At 52.9% G+C, this 14,183-nt stretch overlaps 1 protein-coding gene across 9 annotated transcripts; it reads right to left on the bottom strand.

Moving 5' to 3' along the window:
- Nucleotides 1-284: 284 nt before the first annotated feature.
- CDK16 (cyclin dependent kinase 16) lies at nt 285-12,502 on the bottom strand. Of its 9 annotated transcripts, XM_058658327.1 has the most exons (17): nt 12,075-12,487; nt 7,433-7,517; nt 6,140-6,347; nt 5,366-5,499; nt 5,141-5,266; nt 4,995-5,051; nt 4,782-4,896; nt 4,069-4,163; nt 3,908-3,970; nt 3,549-3,672; nt 3,230-3,350; nt 3,025-3,122; nt 2,835-2,940; nt 2,708-2,771; nt 2,476-2,566; nt 1,647-1,724; nt 285-1,252 (listed from the first exon to the last, which is right to left on the bottom strand). In XM_058658327.1, the coding sequence occupies exons 1-17, from the start codon at nt 12,125-12,127 to the stop codon at nt 1,212-1,214; spliced, it is 1,659 nt and encodes a 552-aa protein (XP_058514310.1). In that variant the 5' UTR covers nt 12,128-12,487; the 3' UTR covers nt 285-1,211. The 9 variants fall into 9 exon arrangements, with proteins under 9 accessions (XP_058514310.1, XP_058514311.1, XP_058514312.1 ...); XM_058658328.1 differs by lacking the exon at nt 7,433-7,517 and having other exon boundaries at nt 12,075-12,488; XM_058658329.1 differs by lacking the exons at nt 7,433-7,517; nt 12,075-12,487 and adding an exon at nt 11,634-12,024.
- Between the last annotated feature and the right edge of the window lie 1,681 nt (nt 12,503-14,183).

Here is a 14,183-nt window from a genome sequence, read left to right on the forward strand (position 1 = left end):
TCCATTGGCCTTCCAATGTCTTCCAAGCTGTCTTTACATCCTCCTGCCCCATGTTTCTGGGTTCACCTCCCATTCTGCTTGTCAGCTCCTCTAGCATGCCCTGTCTGCCTCGGCTCTGTGTGCCAATACATGTGCAGTCATCAGATGCCTTTTTCAGCCACGTCATATCCCCGGCCCACTTCCAGTGCACTCCGATCCACTGAGTGCCAATGTTAAGTCTTCCAAGGTCTCCTCAATCACTTCAGCTTTGCCCCCACCCCCACAAGATTTGCAGTCAGGCTTTACACTTTAGACTTTTTAATAGTTCATACAGCGATTATGGTGCATTCAGGAACCCAACCCCCCAAACCCCATGAGGAGGGCTCCCACCCCCGACCCCCCACCCCATTTGAGGGCCCCAGGGCTTAGGGTGGAACAAAGGGAGGTAACCACCCAAGGGGACTGACCCCGAAGACTGTCCCTGCCCTGCCTCACCCCCAATCAGGAGTTACGGGGCACCAAGTGGGCACACACCTCTACATGCCCCCTCTGTCCCTGCTTGTGCACATACATACATTATGGCTCCTTGCTGAGTTGGTCAGTTCCTGGCAGGGCCCCTACTCAACAGCACCAAGTGGGATGGGGGAAGAAGGGCTGGGTGGGGGAGACCCTGAGAAGGAAGGAGGCCCCAGCTACAGGACTGGAGGAGAAGAGTGGGTCCCTCCACCTTGTCCATCTTGCAGAGTCTCCAGTACTCCCCATCCCCCTGCAGCTGGGGATGGCAGGCAGGGGTAGGAAGGCGTTTTTAGGCATGCTTTCCTATAGCCAATCCCAGGGTCTGATGAAGGTCAGGGTTGTGAATAGGGGCTATGTCCCTGCCTGAAAGGCTGGGAGCGGGGCTTCATTGCACAAAATACTGTGGGAGGGCCACACACAGGGGGTGGGGCCCAGCCAGTCTGTATACAGAGATATTGCATTTAAAAAAAAATGAAAACCTCATTTAAAATAATTAAAAAAAAACCAACAACAATGAATGAAACAAACCAAAAAAAGGCCCACATAACATGAGGCAGGTGGGGTAGCAGGAAAGCAGGCAGGGGACACTCAGACCCAAGGCATTGCCACCATCTTGTCTGAATCGAGATCCCCAGCCTGGGCTAGCTCCGGACCCCTGGCTGGCCGTGGGGTAGTGGTCCTGGGGGAGGGTACGACGAGGAGGGAGAGGCCTGGCCTCAGCGTGGGAGGCTGGCACGGCCATGCTGTCCGCCGGTAACTACCAAGACAAAGAAAAAGACAGACAGACAGACCAGGCGTAGGAGTGATGAGAGCTTTGTTAGCACCCAGGAGACAGGCCAATGGGTGGATTGACAGGCCAATGGTCAGATGTTCGCACAGGCAGCAAGGGACAAGTGGGCAGGTAGGCATGGCTCAGGCAGGTAGGGCAGGCAGCAAGCAGGGAGGATGCGGTTGGGGGTTGCCCTGTGAGGGGTGTGGCATCCCTCCAGCTGCTGCCTGCTGGGGCCTCAGTCTGTGGCTTAGAATCGGTTTAGAACTCGGTGTCCACCACGTGGAAAGCTGGCCTGCCTGCAAGGGGAAGCAGAGCGGATGGCTATTGGTAGGCAAGCAGGTAGGTAGGTAAGACAGGGAAGAGAGGGCATCATACCCACCCGAGTCAGGCATTGATGAAGACCGAAGATTGGCTTCTTTTTGTAGGTGGATCTCCTTTAGTGCAAATATGGAAGTAGCTATGGGTGGAGGAGACATAGAAACAGTGGATGAGCCAAGCACCATCTAGAACCAGCACCCCTACAGCCTCACTTATGGCAAACTTGTTTCTTTTTTTCCATTATGGATTGAGTAGGATTTAGCTCCCCAAACTCATGCTTGTGCTTCAACTGCAAAGTGTCTTTTGTTGAGGGCTGATGGATTAAAGGTGGAGACTTGATCTTACTATGGTGTCTGAGAGGTGGGCCTGCTGGGAAGTATTTAGATCACTGGAGGCCTGCCTAATGTGATATGGTGGGTTATTTAAGCTGAGTTCATCCATTTTTCTGCTTCTTGATTATCCTGTGACTATGTACTCACACTCCCTTAATTAGGCCAGATTAATGGAGGTGCCAGATCTTGAGCCATGAAATCTCGAAAATGTAAGCTAAAATAAACCTCTGCCTTCTTATGAAGCTCCTCTTAGGTATTTCAGTTAAGCTCCTACACGAGCTTTCTGAAAGAGTCTCAAGTCTACTTCACAAAGGACATGTCTGCTTCAGGATGTTCAATCTATCTGGATGTATCATTTGAAAACTTTCATGAGAGGAAAAAAAAACTGAAAATCAAGGAATAGTATGTTCATAATAAACACAACCTGTCACCCAGAGTGAGTCTGTCCTTTCCATAGAAGTGGCAGACAGAACCCTGCACAGTGCACCTAACTGTCCCTAGCAGCCCTATACCCCATGGTCCCTGCACCAGCCAGTCCATCCCCCTGACACTACTCACTGTCAGGAAGTTTGTGGATCCGCTCCCCTAGACTGAGGAATAATGGATGTTTCATGGCATCATCTGCGGAGATCCGATTTCGACCCTCAAACTGAATTGCAGAGGGGAAATATTAGCATTTTCAACAAGCAGGCCCCTCTTCCTGCTGGCCTCAGATCCTGACCTTGGGAGTCCAATTTCTCACATCAGGAATCTCCTACCCACCAGGTCTGGCCCAGGAAGGTTGTCTCACCTGCAGCAGCTTGTTGAGGAGATCAGCCCCATCACTGTCAAGTCTGCAACAAGGACAAGGGGACCTGCTTTATACTGACTTTGGATATTCTGGCCCCAGCACCCACCTAGCCAGCCACCAGCCTCACCGGGGTGCATGGCTCAAAAGGGCCTCAGCACGGTACTTGGGGTAGTTGTATGTCTTGAATTCCTCATTGGACAGGATGCCTGGCCATGTCTCCTCAGTTGGGGTTCCTGGCAGGGAAAAAGCGTCACCCAAAACATCTCGCAGGTCCTTCCTGAATGCCCTCACAGCTCCTAGGGTTCATGTCTCCTCACCCAAGATGCGAAAGATGAAGTGCAGCTGTTCCTCTACTGTGGAGCCCGGAAAGAGGGGCCGGCCTGTGGCCATTTCATAGAAGATGCAGCCCACACCCCTGAGCATGGAAGACAGTGAATGGGAGAGGTAATTAGCTGGGTGGCTGTTGTGACCAAGACAACTCCTCCAGTGCATGGCCCCAGCCATACGTCCACCTGTCCTCACCACATGTCAATCTGAGTAGAGTAGTCTGTAGACCCTAGCAGGATGTCAGGGGGCCGGTACCACAGTGTCACTACTTCATTGGAGTATGTCTTTGTTGGAATTGACTTGGCTCGGGCCAGGCCTAGGAGGCAGAGAGAAGGAGCATCTGAAATGAGGAGGTTGCTGGCAAACTCTGGGGAAGAGTACAGTTGGGATCAAGGGCAGCTTAGGCAAAGTATGGCGAGGCTCAAGGGAAATGAGACTAGGCAGTTGTGGGGAATGAAGAGGCTAACAGAGTAAGGCTAGGAATCAAAGGGAAGAAGCAAGAGGCTGGCAGTACCGAAGTCGGCCAGCTTGAGCTCTCCCCTCTCATTGATGAGCAGATTCTGAGGCTTGAGGTCTCGGTGTAGCACCTTCTGCCGGTGGCAGTAGGCCAGGCCACGGAGCAGCTGGAACAGGAACAGCTGGGGACCCAGCAACAGCAGGCAAAGGTCAAAGAGTTATCTACCAGCCCAACCCCCGGCAAGCATTGTTCCCCTCCTAGAACTTTGTCACACAAAAAGGGACAGGGTCCCAAGTACCCTCCAAGAGCTCCCAATAACAATTAAAAAAAGCCAAATGGGGAAAGTCCATTGCTTGAAGATTGGTGGGGTGCAATGGGGGGGGCCCTGGTGCCCCTGCTTCCTGCCCCACACCCACTTTCACGTTGTGCATGTTGATGATGTTCCCACAGTCATCCAGGTACTGCTTCAGGTCCTTGTCCTGAGGACATAAAAGGTAGGACAGGAACAAGGGTCACATTCTGTCACTCCTAGCTGTCTCTCTACTCCCCTGCAAGTCCCACTGCCACCCAACCTTACCAGATACTCAAAGACAAGCGTGAGGGACTTCTCCGTGTGGATGATGTCATGAAGTGTGACGATATTGGCATGTTTGAGGTCCTTGAGCAGGGACACTGCGGAGAGCAGGAGTGGGATGGAGGAGTCAGGGCCCACCCGCAGGAGAGGTGAGGACAAGGACTCGACACAGAGGATGAGCCCAGGCTTTCCTTCTTTTCCTGAGCACTCTGGGATAATGGCTCTCAGCCATCAGTTGACCCACCCTAAGCCAGAAACATGTGTCTTCATGTTCCAGATGGGAAATATGGTTCAGGGATTTCCACAACCAATTTTTGGTTTCTGGAAAGGGGTCCTGCTCTAGTGTTCAGTACATAGGCCTGCAGCACTGTGTGAAACTGAGTTTGCATACTCAATTTCTATGCAATGCAAATTCATTTCATGTGACAGTGTGACTATCAGCTTTTGGAGCAAGTGAATTGGTGAAGAGTATCGAGGGTGCTGTCAGAACCAAAGCCAGCACCCTGGTTTGCAATTCATCTACCTTTACTGTAAGTACAAATGGATTCCTGGGGACCCTGACTATTACTCAGCTATATGGTTGATGGGCATTCTCATGAAGGCCTGTGTGTCGGAAGGGGAAGTCCCAGAACTCCATCCCTGTTTACGTCATAGAATAAGGAAGATGTATCATGAGAGCCTGGGAAGCCTGGGGCAGGTGGCCCAGGGCTCCAAACCTTCCCGGATGGCCGTGCAGGGTGCTCCCTCTTCGTGTTCCAGCCTGATCTCCTTCAGTGCCACAAGGTTGTCCGTGAGCTTGCTTTTGCCTTTGTAGACGGTGGCATAGGTACCCTGGAGAATGAACAAGTGTCCCAGGAGAAGCGTGGTGAGGATATTGGGAGCTCCTGCTGACCCTCATCCTCTCCAAGGATCTCCTGGCTGTCTCTCACCTCACCCAGCTTGTCCAGCTTGATGTAGGTCTCCAATTTCCCAAAGCCAATCTCGGACTGTGGGATAAAGTAGGCAGACTAAAGCAGGCTCAGGGGAGGGGACAGGAAGAGCAGAAGGGAAAAGATCAGGAACAGAAAGCGCTCACCAGACTGACACGGCGGAGGCGGCGGCTGAGGGGCTTGTCAAAGATGGGGCTATTGAGGGTCAGTTTCTCAAGGTAGCCCTCAGGCAGCCGGATATCGGCTGGTAGTGACAGGCGCTTGTTGATATCCTGAAAGCAAGATGGGGGAGAAAGGGACCATGGTCTCCACTTCCCTACTTCCATTCCTCTTTTCCAGTTCCCCCATCACCTGGACAGTGAGCTAAGCACCTCTGTGGAGATCTTGCGTGGAGGGTGGTTGCGCATGCGCACACGCACTGGAGACTGCACCTCATCCGAGGACGTGGCTGAAGCCTGGTCACTCTCCCCATCAGACCCCATCTTCAAGTCCTCATGCACGATCTCTGGTGGATTGGAAGAGGGGGTACACTAGATAGGGTGAGGAATCAGGATGTCCAGGACATGCCCTCTCCCGTGCAATACTTTCTCTCATCATAGATGTGCACACACGGTCCCTGGTGCAGCCTGCAGTCCCTCAGGAAGAAAGTGGCAGGGCCAAAGGGATCTTCAGTAGGTCCAGGACACACTGAATGGGGAGTGGCACAGGCAGAGGGACAAGAGTCACCCAGTGCAATGCCCCATTCTAGGGTGAGTTGAAAATGCAGCCAGCCCAGGGCTAGTGGGCAGGTAGTAGCAGAGGTAGTCAAACTCTCTGGGAGGCAAGTACCCTGCACAGGGAGGTGCTAGGAGGCTTGAGGAGGCTGCTTCAGGGTGCAGAATAACAGAGTAAGCCCCTAGCGCAGCTGCAACAGGCCACACAGACTTCCTCCCTTGGGGCCTGGCACAAAGCCAAGGACAGGAACATAGATGGACAGACAGAATGCTGAGAGAGAATGGTAAGAGAAATAGAAAAGACAGCTCAAGGGGAGGGCAGGGAAAGGGAAGAAAGCAGGAATGATACAAGTTTAAGAGGAACTGGGCTGGAAGGCAGCTGCTGGTAACCAGCCTGGGGTGCAGGAGACAAGGGCTAGTTTGCAGACACACCTGGTGCAGAGCTGAGTGGGCCCCGTCCAGAGCGAGGTTCTCCAGGGGCAGTACGTGTGGGGGCCTCCCCAAGGTCACTGCCACCGCCACCACCACTTTCATCTAGGCCTATCTGTTCTGGGGCACCATTGGTCTTGTCTATGCCTCGGCCCCCTCGGAGTGTCATTGACAGCTGCCGTTTGATCTTCTTCATCCGATCCATGGCGACCTGAGCAGGGTGCAAGGCTTCTCCATTAGCATTTGCTTGCCCACTGGGAGGCCCCTGAACCCACAAAAACCTATTGGGGAACACCAACATGAACTTAAGTCAGTGACCACCCAACCACCAAAGACTCATGGCACCACTCAGGAGTCCTGGGAAACCGGTATGGCCAGGGAACCCTGTCAGTGCCCACCATCCCACAGGCAAGTCCTGGGCCCTGCTCCTGAAGGGCTCACCTGAGTACTTAGACTTGGGTGGCTAGCTGAAGGCAGGGGCCCACCAGATTGACTGATGTTATCTGGGGTGGCAGCCTCATTGTCAGAGCAGGGGGCTCCACAGTTGGTATTGTCGGGTGCAGCGGCAGTAGTGGACTCAGGTCTGGCTGGTAAAGGGGGCTGGCCCAGAACCATGGACCCATGGCCCTGGGCAGGCCCATAAAGCACCATATTCCGCTGGCACCAGCCCCACATCACCCCAGCTGCCAAGGTAGACTGCTCTCTTGTGGCCAGGACCTCCTGGCTCCCCCAGCAACCACTGTCAATGAAGCCTAATGGGCCCAACCACTGTCTGCCCACGTAGGGGGAGCAGGGAGGAATTTACTCAGATCCAACCACTGGACCGAGACTACCCCCTTCCATTTCAATGTAGCCCAGCTGTCCTCAGGGCTGTTAGAAATGTTTGGCCTAGTAGGTACCTGTAGACCCAATCCAGATTTTCATAAACCATATAAAATGTACTAGAGTCCCCTCATCACTCAAAGCAAATGGCCCAGTCCTCAATGTGACCACTTGCCCTGCTACCTCACTACTCCCTGACCATTTCTGATTGTTCTGTAACCAAACCCAGTAGTCTCATTTCAGGGCCACTTCACTGGCTGTTCACTCTCCCCATCAGACCCCATCTTCAAGTCCTCATGCACGATCTCTGGTGGATTGGAAGAGGGGGAAAGCTTTTCCTCATATTTTAAAATAGCTTACTCCTGAACCCTTCAGATGTATTGATCTAATCACAAATTTCTTACATAGTTTCCATGAATAACTATGTAGAATCTCAACCATCTTGGGGCCAGCACCTGACAAAGTAGGTTGTACCTCTGCTTGTGGTGCTGGCATTCCATGTGGGCGCCGGTTCGAGTCCCAGCTGCTCCACTTCCAATCCCCTTCCTTACCAACGTGCCTGTGAAAGTAGCAAAAGATGGTCTAAGCCCTTGGGCTCCTGAACCCACATGGGAGATTGAGAGAATGCTCTCGGCTCCTGACTTTGGACTGGCCCAGCTCCAGCTGTTGCAGCCATTTGGGGATTTAGCCAGCAGATGGAGGATCTCTCTTTTTCTCTCTCTATTCCTCCTTTTCTGTAAATCTGCCTTTCAAATAAAAATGAAATAAATCTTTAAAAAAGTGTTTTTATTTGAAAGGCATATTTAAAAGGAGAGAAAGAGATAGCTTCTATCTACTGATTAACTTCCCAAATGGCCACCACAGCTGAAGTTGAGCCAATCCAAAGCCAGGAGCCAGGAGCTTTTTCCGGGTCTCCCACACGGGTACAGGGTCCCAAGGCTTTGGGCCTTCCTCTACTGTTTTTCCAGGCCACAAGCAGGGAGCTGGATGGGAAGTTGAATGGCCAGGACTGGAACCGGCACCCTTATGGGATGCCAGTGCTAGCAGGCAAGGATTAACCTGTTGAGCCATTACAGTGGTACAAAATAAATATTAAAAAAAAAATTCTCAACCACCTTGAGTTCGCTTATCCTACCAAGTATCTCCTCAGAACTGACTTTCTCCTTAGAAGCAGTACATTTCCTGGTGGGTTTCTTTATTCTTTACTGTTTGTCTCTTCACTGGTACAACTAGATGGCCAGCTCTGCCAGGATTGAGATGCCTTTGTGTTTAGGTCATAGTTATGTCCTGAGGACCTAGAATAGTGACTGACGCAGCAGAGACTCCAAAGCGTGCCTGGCAGAAATGGTTCAAGCAGGCAGCTGAGAGCCCAGGGGCCATCTCTGCTGAGGTCATGTCTACTACTCCTGAACAAGGCCAAACAAGGGTTGTACAAAACCTCAGCCATCCATGGGAAGATGACCTAAATGGGTTGCCAAAGGACATAGGGCCACCCCCAGGGCTTGGGCTGGCTCTCTGCTACTTCCTCTGAGGCACTGGGCCAGCAAGGAGGGGGAAAGACGTGGCCCAGGAACCATCTGCACTCACAGTAGGACTTAAGATGGCCCTGGCCCAAGGGAAGTAGAGCTAGATAAGAGGTAGCTGGGACTGGATTTGAGCAGAGAAATGGGTCATCTGTTACCCTGAAACCAGGTGCTTAGCTAAAACAGTTCCCACCACTACTCCTTCCTGGTTGAATTCAACACCCTCCCTTCTGCCCCAAGGTACAGAAGGACTAACCTTGAAGGGTGAGGAGGGGGCCCATCCACACAGAGTCCAAGATAACAAAACAATCCTGTGCCTAAGGCAGAGGAATACCCAGCAACCCTACTGCTTTTCCCTGTTGTGGTAGGGGCTGGAAGAAGGGCTGGGGAGACTAAGTAGGGCTGAGAGGGCCACGGCGAGAGAGCTAGGACCAAGGATTCCAAGCATAAATGCCAAGGTTTGCTAAACATGTTGAAGAGTTCAGTTGGGGGGTGGATTTTAGGATGACGGGGTACACAATATCTACCAAGCAACACTCCCAATAAGGGGCGTGCATCCTGGGCAGCTTCGGAGGAACAGAGACAACCTAAACAATTAAATGTACCAAAACTTTCAGAAATTTTCTTTTCAGTTGTCTGAATTTTTTGTATTTCAGAATAAGAAAGGAGAAAGAAAGCACACATACAATTTCAACCCCCAAAAAAGGCTACATGTCTTTCTTGGTCCCTTCTCACCCCTCAAGGACTCCACACAGCCTTCCTCTAACTACTCTTATACCCAAAGATCCTGGCCACCTCTCAGTGCACAGACCACTGAGAACGCAGTACTCACACTCCACCACCTGCAAAGGCCCACTTCTCTCTCCTGTCCTGACCTCATCGGCACACAGCAAACCCTCCAAAAGGCCTCGCCACATCCTAACTGCTTGTAGCAACCAGGACCTCCCAGCTTACCTCCCATCCCCATAGGCTCAAAGCTCTACGGTAGCCCACTGAATTCTTACAGCATACTCTAAGCCCCTTCCAAGAACTGCTTGCCACAGCATGGTTGGGTACTTTTCTGGCCCGCCCGCTGATGCCCCCCAATGAACAAAGTGCTCCTCCCACATGATTCTGCTCCTTAATATCATTGCACCTGGGGTGCTCCACAAATGACCTGCAGGAGTACTCACTGCGCCTTCAGACTGCTCTGCATCCCATTAGCACAAGATGAGCTGGTTGTGTCCGGTTAGCCCTACTCACTGCCACACATTCCATTCCTCCCAGGACCCTATCACAGGCAGAACCTTTACCTTGACCCCTATTATCACATGCTGGGCCTCACACAGTGCTGCTCTGTACTGGCACACCCTGAACCTCAGCCCTATTCCTCAGGGACGCACAAACATACCATTCTGTAACAGCTTGACCCTGATTAGTGCACAAAGTTCTTCTTTCAACCTTGACCTTCATTAGCACATTCTTTAGCACTCCCAGGCTCTAATCTGCTTTAGCACATCCAGACCACCACACAGTCCCATCCTCTATTTCTTTTTGCCTCTGGTCATCCATAGTCATTAACCCCTGTTGGTTCACACTTGGGTCCCCTCATAACCCTGCTCCTCATTTTTCCACACTAGGGGCCCCTCCAAGCTCTATCTTGTATCAGCAATCCCTTGAGCCTCCATACATTATAGTTCTCCACGGACACAAATACACTGTCTTCAAGATGCTATGATGCTTACAACACATTCCAGAACTCACACTGTTCTGGCTCTCCCTCTACTGACATAACATATTAAGTGCCTCTAAGGAGGGCCAGAGCTGTGACACAGCAGGGTGAAGAGGCCACTTGGGATACCCATATCCTACATGGGTACTGGTTCAAGTTCTGGCTGCTCCGTTTCTCATCCAGCTCCCTGTGACTGTACCTGGGGACGGCGCAGAGGATATTCCACATGACACTCCTGGGAGAAGTTCTTGACTTCAGCCTGACCTAGCCAGGCCACTGCAGCCATTTGGAGAATGAACCAGCAGATGGAAGATCTCTCCATCTCTCCCTCTGTAAATGCCTTTCAAGTAAGTCTTTTTTTTTTTTTTTAAGTGCCTCTATGCTCTAAACTGACACTAGCAGTCACTAGAACTTCATGAATTCCTTGCATCTTCTTAGGTGAGTCCTACATTGTCTACTCTTCACAGACACCCTCAGGACCCTGATCCGCAGTACACTAAGCCCCTCACAGTGCTAACACAGTTCTTTCTCCACTACTCCCACCCCCACATCTGCCTGGGCCTCCAAAAGTTCATGGAAAGATGAGCCTTCCATGAACTTCTGGAAACACACACAATTCTGATATCTGATTGTACAGGGTCAGGTCTTCATGACCTACTCAGTGGATCCATCTGCCACTCTGTCCCCATTAGCATACACTGTACCTCATGCTATCCACACCTTTCAATGCCACAGGTACACACCCCCACAGCTGTGACCACCCCTCCCCCATCAGCACACTCTGCACTTGGGTCTCTCCAAGGCCTGTCCTTTATGAGTACACCCCAGGGAGAAGCAAACATTACCACATACTGACACTTAGAAGACTGGCGGAAGGGGGGGCATCAGTGCCCCAGTTCTGCTAGCACACTTTTGGGGACTTCTACCTTTCCTACTCATCATGACACACTGGAGCTTTCTACGGCTGTGGCCTCCACTACCTAGTCTCAGAACTGTCCCCTGATATCCTAGCCCTGTTATCACAGACCCCGTGGACCCTTGCCATCCTGCATCCCTCTTCCAGGAACACACAGCAGGCTTCAGACCTTACACAGCCCTAAGGCATTTTTACCACACGCTTGCACCCCTGCAGAGGTCAAGTCCCCATTAGCAAACCTCCAGCCTTTCACCACTCTGCCACCCATTTCCAAACTCTCTGGTCCTCAGACCACCCCTTTAGTTCTCACACACTCCACATCCCTAGCTCCCAGGACGGCCCCAGGGCGGGGCCAAGGTCAGGGAGGCCCCAAATGACCCCCGTCTTAGTGCATTCTGGGAAATTCGTTGAGGGGAGGGAACCCCTGCCAACGCTACAGGCCAAACCCTCGGTCACAGCCCGGGGTCGCACTGGTTCCATGAGGCGCAGCCCCCACCCCACGTCTCGTTTCGGGGACGCGCTCACCGGCGGGGGCGCGCGAGAAACCTCAGAGCCGCGGGGCCGGCGCGGCGGCGCCTGGGGCGGCGGCCTGGCCACAGGCCGCGCGACCTCCTTCTCCTCCTGTTCGCCGCAGGCGCCCGTCCCAGTAGTCTTCGGCCATGGCTGCTGGGCCCGGGCCGCCGCCGGCTGAGGAGGAGGAGGCGGCGGCGGCGGCGGCGGTGGCTGAGGCGGAGGCGGCGTCCCGCTCAGCCGGCCATGAGCTTGGCCGCTGTGGGCAATGCCCCCGGGCTCCTCGGCACCGGCTCGAATCCGAGTGCTCACGGCGACTCGCGGGTCAGAGCCGACTGCTCGCGGAGACGCGGATCCCAGGGCCGAACAGGCAACGGCCCAACCGCCGCGCGCGCCGCGCTCCACGCATGCGCACGCACGCGCTGCACAGGCCGAAGCGGAGAGGAGGGGACTCACCTCAGACTGCATGTACCAAAAGGCTCGTCTGTAGCCGGAGGAGGTGCGGCCATCGCGCACCCACAGAGGAATGTGGCGTGAGCCCGGGAACGGCGCCAGCGCCAGAGGGACAAGTGTAGAGATTGCTTAGTACTAAGGTCGGATCTTGCCAGAAGTCGGCTCGCGCCGAGGTGAGCAACAGCCAGTAACCAGGCGTGCCAGTCACAACTCGTTCCCCCTATTCAGTCTCATTTGGTACACCCCATGGTGGTAAACGGGGAGTTTGGCGAGATGAAAGACAAATGAGGTTGTCAGTTTTGGTCCCTCGAGGTGCTCCGGGAGGCTAGAATTTTAAAGGTTCGTGAGAAGATGACTTTTCTAGGACAGGCGGCCTGGATAATGATTGCCTAGCACCTTAGGCAGGACAGGCTAGCCCCGCCCTGCTGCTACCTCCACCGCTAGCTCTCTCTCCACTGTGAACGCTTGCAGCCCCGCCCTTTGAGGCTGTCGCTCACCCAACGCGTTGACTGCCTGTAGTGAGGCAGAGCAAGAATGAAGGGCGTGACTGAGCTTTTTGGTCCCAGTGCCCACTGCCTGCAAGTTTCTGATTGGTTTTCACCCTCAGGGCAGGGGGCGTCCTTTTTGTTCTACGCCCTTCTCTCACTACAGATCACAGAGTCCCCCCAGATGATTGGTCAGAAGCGCTCAGTGGACTTTGTTCCGCCTCTGTTCGCTCCCTCAGCTCTTCAGCAGGTCTCTCGAAGCAAAGTCCAGGCTCAAACGACAGGAAGGAGGCAGCCCCCTTACAGGGGCGGGCTCCGTTACTGCGCAGGCTTGAAACTTTGAATGGGCGGGGCCTCTCCTTCGCCCCTCAGTATTTGCATCGGCACTGATGAGTTTTCTTGCGCGGCTCATCTACCCCTTCTGGTCCGCAACAGCCCTACCCCCCACGCTTCCCCTCTGCGGTTTTTTTTCATTTATTCGGCGCCGGCTGTGTGCCAGGTACTGCCGGACGCACCTAGTCCATCTCTCCTCTCCTCGCTAGGAAACTCCCACCACGTATCCAACTTCAGCTGACACGGTGGCAGCCTTCTGAGACAATCTTTAGGCTCCAGAACAGTCATCTCCCTGCCTCTTCTGGGCTTCCCTTTATGCCTTGCTCTAACCAATAACACTTTTCAGTAAGGTGCATAGTATGGAAACATTTGGTGAAGTCCTTCTCATGGGCTGTGCTATCAGGTGCATGTATGACTTGCCTCCTACCTTTCTTTCACTCCAGCCATCCTAACTTCCTCCTAACTCTTCCCAAGTCAAACAGAATCCAGACTCGGAGACCTCAGCACTTGCCTGGAATGCCCCTGCCCTATACCCACATGCCATGTTTCCTCACCTCTTCCAGTTCCCCCACACCAATGTCACCTGCTGCTTCAGTAAGTCTTCTCTAAATACCCTATGTAAAGTTCCTACCTGTGGGCCCAGCGACGTGGCCTAGCGGCTGGGGTCCTTGCCTTGAATGCGCCGACCCCAGTGGGCATCGGTTCTAATCCCGGCAGCTCCACTTCCCATCCAACTCCCTGCACGGCACTAGCCGTTGCAGTCACTTGGGGAGTGAATCATCGGGTAGAAGATCTTCCTCTCTGTCTCTCCTCCTCTCTGTATGTCTAACTTTCCAATAAAAATAAAAAATCTTTAAAAAGTTCCTACCTGTATGGCCATTAGTCCAGATCTCTTAGACCTGGCTCTATTCTTCACCCTCTGAACTTATGCACTCCTAATAAACAATTTACCATGTTGATTGCCTACTCTGGATCTTAGCCTACATGAACAGATAGGACAAGACTTTTTTTTTTCACCCCATACCATGTCTCAGGTGTCTCTAACAGTGCCTAGTATCTAGCTCTCACTGAATGTTGGTTGGTTGGAATACACAGTTCAAGAGACAATAGACCTCCTCATGCCACCTTGTACTCTGTGCCTGCTGGATGCAGGGGGCTAAGTCTTGTAACCAGCCACTGCCTGCTGAGCCCTGGGCTATCTGGCTGGTGCTACAATTGTAGACAAACACAGAACATTGTCCCTGGGGAAGGTTATGGGGAGGCAGATGCTGAGACACAACCAGGACATGGATGA

The sequence above is a fragment of the Ochotona princeps genome, chromosome X (assembly GCF_030435755.1).
Source record: "Ochotona princeps isolate mOchPri1 chromosome X, mOchPri1.hap1, whole genome shotgun sequence".
Taxonomy (NCBI): Eukaryota; Metazoa; Chordata; class Mammalia; order Lagomorpha; family Ochotonidae; genus Ochotona; species Ochotona princeps.